We start from the raw sequence: 5,957 nt of genomic DNA, 5'->3' as shown, positions 1-5,957 counted from the left end.
GACAGAATCTCTTCTAGACTAGCACGGGCTCTTCCTACAGTGCCATCCTGCAGCTCATCCTTGGGAGCTCAGCAAACCTATGAAGGATGCAGCCTGCCAGGCTTCTTGCCCAAACGTCTTGCAGCCTGGCTATCTTCTAGATGGACTGGCAGCAGCCCTGCCCATTAGGTCTCCTCAAAGACAAAGGCTGCCTTTGCTTTTCCAATCAATAAAATGCCCATTTCTGTTGCTCAGCAAGATATAGCAAGAAGCAAAAATGTATTGTGGCTTAGCATGATTTATGGATCAACTATTACGGTTCAGTTTAATTTGTGGACTCTGCATCTATCCTTGGTGTACAGAGAAGCTGCCAACCTGTGCTTTTACACTGCACTGGCAGGGAGGGAGCTTTGACTCCAAATGGCCAAGAGAGACCAATCACAGCCTTACAAAGAAAATCAAATATTTAATAGCAGCTTCCAGGACAAGAGTAGCTCACACGCACTTGGGGCAAACACAGAGACAGAGCAAAGAAGGAAACCACTGGCATCTGTGAGGGCACCAGGGTTTCAGAACTGCTTCAACAAAAGCCTCCACTTGCTAGGCAAATCAGTTCCACGATTCATGGTCTCCCTAGGAGTGATCCACAACTTCAAAGTGGAGCCCAATCCATCTCTCACACGGAACAATGATATAGTTTGTTTTGTTTGGTCCCAGCATCACAGATACCAACTGTTATTAAATATAGTTACTCAAAGAAATCCACACCTACATTTTGTTTCTAATTTAAAAAAAATACTCTTCCATCAGCATCTTCACATTGTTTCTGCCGGAGGCTTGCCATCACGCCATCATTGCTGCATTGGGCAACATGTGCAAAGAGACAATGTTATTCAATATACACATAGCAATCTTTTACTTGGACAGAAAAAGTCAACTCTTTGGGAGCTTACATCTCTAGAAACACAAGACAGGATTTGTTGGGAACACGGTGTTCAACCACAACGAAACTGGGGTTTGAAATGTGGCCTGCTGAGGGGGAACTTGCTGGGCTCCCTAAACCTCTTGGGGCCCCTGCGCTGTGCATTCTCAAAACAGGAGCAGTGCCCACAGACTGTGAGAGACCAACTCCTTTACTAAAATGCCTCCTTCAAATGCTGAATGCTAGAAAAACATTCTAACAGGAAGAGCAACTCAATGGGGGGACGAAGAGAAGCATACTCTCTTTTTCAGTCGGGGATTAGACAGTCATTTCTCTGGGGAGATGCTTCCGAGTGAATTCCTGCACTGAGCAGTGCTTGGACATTGGCAGAGGGAACCCTTCCAGAATTTATTTTGGGAACACAAGCAAGACACCATCCTCCATAGAAAGCAAGCAATTTCTTGGCCTCAGACAGTTTTGCTAAGAGCACCAAATGCAAATATGGGTCTCATCCACAACTGCCCTAATGAGACTTGTAGTTGTAGGACTCTTCATGGAACAGAACATCCCATCCATCCCCCACCTGCTCACCTTTGCTTTGTTCTGGACAGGAATGTACAGTTTGAACTCAGCAGGAAGCTCGTCCTCAGAGTAAAGTCTGTCAGAGAAGTATATTCTGCGGATGCGACAGTTTGCATGGATCTGAAAAGGAAATCACATCTGAAGATGCAGCAAGAGCTACTTCAAATCCTATCCTCATCTAAAAATGGCCTGGTGTTTCATTCAAACCAAATTATCAAAATTTTACAGCCTAGTACCTGGGGAACAAAATCAAGCAGGCAAAGGGCTATTTATTTATTGGATGCCATCTCCAATCAGGACCTTTACTTCTGGATAGTTAGATAGAGGGCTTGTGCAAATGATAGTTTCAACAATCATTTGCATAAGTTTCATAGTTTCAACAATCATGGCCAAAGTCTTTTGGACTTCCCTACAAGGCTCATCAACCTAGTGAACTTCTAGTGGCAGCCGTGCAGATCCACTGCCCAAGAGCTCCCTTTCAGACAGACCCCAAGCTCCTGAGCGCAAAGAACCTCTTTTCCACTCGAGGGTTTCTTCTACCCATATCCATGCTGAGAAGTTGCGCAAAACTCACTGGAAATGTCCTTTAATGAAAAGCCTCTAGATCCTTCAGTGTTGACAAGTTCTGAAGTTGTTGACTCATTGCTATCAAAAGATGCTACAATTGCCTGATTTTTTTACAGAAAGAAAGGGGTGTTCTGTGTTCCCTGACAAATTACAGATCCTCCAATGACAAACATTTACTGCCTAATCCTATCAACTGAGCTATTCATTCTCATTTGTTGTGCATGGACTGCTATTCCAAATTTGGATCAGATCCCCTATTTTAATTCAGCCCAAAGGTCAAACTGGAGTTGATGTGCAAGTGTACTCTAGTGTGCCCAAAGACAAATTAAACCACATAGAGGATCATCTTGTGGTGCATTTCTTTGCAAAAAGAAAAACAGGAGCTATCAGCCCATTCTCACTTTTGCTTTTGTAAAAGAACAATGATTATAAAGCCTTTTAAACATTCCTAAGGAAAAGAGTATCTTGAATTAAAATTAGATATTAGTGTTTTTTTAAAAAATATCAAAGCCATTTGGAGCAATAAATGTCATTTTAAGTGGTCCATCTTACATTACTGGTAAATTTTGTAACAGGAAATAACAGATCCTCATCCCTCTGACTCTTAAAAACAAGTCCTGCTTGTTTCTTTATGCATTATTTTGTGACAATTTGATACTTTGGGAGTTCAAATAACTGTTGAAAATGCCATCCTCAAAACCCAACATTGGCTCATATGAAGAAGCTGTAGTTCCTTAAGACAAATGTCCTCTCTTATAGTTTTGCTCAGAAGATTCATTGGCTTTAATAAAAGTATGTTTTTTTTTAGTTTGTTAATTAACAGAACAAAGGAAATCACTACAGAATTTGTTTTCTAACACAACTTGATTGGAAGAATTATCCAACGATTACCCAACAGTCAGGGGGACCAGCTCTCCAGAGGGACATGTTTTTCTTCTTTTCCTTAAAGCTTTTTAAGGAGAAGTAACTTCGCTGGCATCACTAGGAATTAATCAGAGCCCAGGAAGCTTTTGGCCCTCAAACTCTCTACCTGGACTCTCAGGGTCTCAATGTAGTTGGTGCCATAGGCCCGGCGAGTGAAGTCCGACAGGTTGAACTGGATCTGGTTCCAGCCATCATCCAGGCGCATGGGCATGGTGCAGATGAAAGGCTTCACCCGGGTGGTGCTTTGATAGTTGCTGGCACGGAACCGTCGGCGCACATTTTTATCATCCAGCACCTAAGAGAAGGAGACCCTTCCGCTAGTATGGAGATGCCACTGAGGAGGAGTAAGATGATGGGCACCGGAGCCTCGCCAGTCCCGGGGGGGGGGTGTTTAAGCCACTAAGATCCCCAGTGGGGGAGCCGGGATTCTGCTCCTTCTGGCTGCCACCCTCTGAACGGCGCTGCTCACCAACCTGCACTTCAAAAGTAAAGTATTTCTTCAGGTTTTTGATGATCATCACCAAAAATGGCAACTTGATCCCCAGCGTCTTCTTTGGGTCAGCGGGACACGTGATATACGTGGTGCTGTGGAGGGAAACCAGCGGCCTTCACCGGGCCTTTGGGCGGCAGAGGCCACCCCCTTCCCCCCCCCCCCCGGAACCCAGGCCTGCCGGTGGGAGCGGAGCCCGGCCAGGCAGCAGCCCCGAAGTCCAGGCCGAAGTCCCGAGGCAGCTCCTCCCGGAAAGGCCTTCGGGGCCGCTCAGGGATGCCCAGGGAGCCGCCGCCGCCGCCGCCGCCTCCTACCTGACGTTGGTGCCCTCGATCTCCAGCACCAGCGACTGGATGTCATTGTCGGTGATTCGCTTGATGTGGCCGTTCCGCACCTGCGAGGGAAGCGAGAGGAGCAACCGTCGCCCGCCTGGCCGGACCCCCGCGCGGCCTGCCCAGCCCTCCGCCCGGCGCCTTCGGGCTCCCCGCCCGGCTCAAGGAGCGGCCGAGGCCGAGGAGGCCCTTCCCCGCCAGGCCCAGCCGCCGGCCGGCACCTTCTTGTCCCAGATCTGCAGCGGTTTGCTCCCGATGCTGTAGAGGATGGACAGGAAGCCGCTCTGGAACGTGTTCTTGAACATCCCGTCGCCGCGGGGCTGCTCCGCCGGGCGCCTCAGGACCGGCCGCCTGTCAGCCGCCTCGCGCGCGCCTCCCTCACGCCGAGGCCCCGGCGCGGAGGGAGACAGGCCTCTCCTGCGACCAAGAAACCGCTCCGCCGGCGCCGGCCGCTTTCAAGCGGTGCCCCGTCGCCAGGAGACGGACTACTTTCGAACGGGACTCGTTTTGCCTCCCACCCTGTGTTGTCGGAGACCTCCTGTCGCCGCGGCAACCAGGGGCGGAGCGAGGGGCTCACGAGCCCCGCCCCCGAAATTCAGAAAGGGGGCGGGTTCCCCGGAGCCGAAAGGCGGGGCTGCCGGGTCTCCAAAACGATTCCCCAACCGGGCGCCCTCCAGATGGATTCGCAGCAGGAGGAAACCAGAATGGGTTTCCAGAAGGGGCTTAAAGGTCATCTAGTCGGCCCCCCCGGAAGGCAACAGTTGCAACTGCAGCGAAGGAAAAAAAAGGTATTGCTCCATCCTAGGAATGTCCTGCCTGGAGCTGGCCTGCTGTAACCTTTGAGGCCTTCTGAATTTGCCGCCTCTGGTTCTGGAGGCTCAGGGGCGGCACAACCAGGCCTGGGGCACCCAGGAATCCCAGGCTGTGAGCCACACTCCAGGGAAGGAGCAATCCAGCTGCCAGTCAACCTTCCGCCTGCAAAGCTGCAGGGTTTGGGCAGAGCCAGGCATTCCAATTGTGGCCACAGCAAGTTCCCAATGCAAGAGCCCTTCAGGAGTCGATGGTTCCCTCCGTGCCACGTTGGTCTAGGTTTCGCATCCACTGACATTCAAAGCGTATTTGTGCCTGCTGCCAGGCTGGATCTAAGACAATGCAATATGATGTTACCCACTTTTGTCAATGGAAATAATGTTGGCAGCAAAAGCTCCAATGGTGGTAAATGGTGGTGGTGAGGAGGAAACCCTGCCTGGGTCACAGAAACAATTGCCAAGCCCCCCCCCCCCGTTGCTTCTGTCTCTTGCCTAGGGGGTCAAGGGTGCTTGGTTGGGCCCAATCCTGACTTTCTGTGGCTTCATTTCCTGCCAGGGCACCTGGAATGGGCAGAGGCCTTGTAGGGGCATCTCATTCAATGCCTGCACTGGAGCAGAACTGCTGCCAGATGTTCAGGCTGATTACGAGGTGGCTTTCAAAAGTCCTTGTAGATTGGCTTCCACCATAATTTCTATTCCTGGTACGGTTTTCTCTTTAACTTGAAGAAATGCGAAGCAGCCTTTCTTATTTGCAGCAGCTTATGCTGCGTGAGGATACACAGGTGAGCTATGACCTTACCTAGTCAAGACAGGCAAACAAGCCCAGAGAGCATCAAAGCAAGCAGAGATGGGCCCTCCTTTCAAGGTAAGTGTTTCTAGCCCCAGTGAGGACTGAACCCATTAGTTTTTATTAAAAGATGCAGGTCCCTTTGCTGAAGTTTTCTATGGGACCACTCCTGCAAGGGACAGCCTGGTTGTGAGTTCTGCAGAAACAGCCCCCGCACACAAAGGCACAGAGTACAGCTTCCCGTGAAGTTCTCTTTCCATTAGGAAAATAAATAGGATACAACAGATGTTTCATTATACTGGGACTGATGGCACCCGAGAGCTTAGCTTCCTGCTGCTAGTTTTGCAAATGCACTGCTTGAACAGGCACCCTAAGCAGTGGGCCTCTTAAGTGCCTTAAGACCAAAATTCTTTGTATCTTCTTTACAGGAACTCTTTGACTTACAATCACAACTGAACCCATAATTTCTGTTGCTAACTGGGACAGTTGTTAAGTGAATTTCACCCATTTTATGACTTTCCCTGCCATAGTTGTTAAGTGAATCACTTCATTTGATAAGTTAGTA

At 49.4% G+C, this 5,957-nt stretch overlaps 1 protein-coding gene across 1 annotated transcript; it reads right to left on the bottom strand.

Moving 5' to 3' along the window:
* Positions 1-425: 425 nt before the first annotated feature.
* CFAP20 (cilia and flagella associated protein 20) lies at positions 426-4,298 on the bottom strand. Its single transcript, XM_058155273.1, has 6 exons — positions 4,018-4,298; positions 3,779-3,858; positions 3,448-3,559; positions 3,081-3,269; positions 1,493-1,603; positions 426-836 (listed from the first exon to the last, which is right to left on the bottom strand). The coding sequence occupies exons 1-6, from the start codon at positions 4,099-4,101 to the stop codon at positions 831-833; spliced, it is 582 nt and encodes a 193-aa protein (XP_058011256.1). The 5' UTR covers positions 4,102-4,298; the 3' UTR covers positions 426-830.
* Positions 4,299-5,957: the final 1,659 nt, after the last annotated feature.

This window comes from Ahaetulla prasina, chromosome 12, assembly GCF_028640845.1.
Source record: "Ahaetulla prasina isolate Xishuangbanna chromosome 12, ASM2864084v1, whole genome shotgun sequence".
In the NCBI taxonomy this organism is placed as follows: domain Eukaryota; kingdom Metazoa; phylum Chordata; class Lepidosauria; order Squamata; family Colubridae; genus Ahaetulla; species Ahaetulla prasina.
This window is presented reverse-complemented; position numbering and strand designations above follow the sequence as displayed.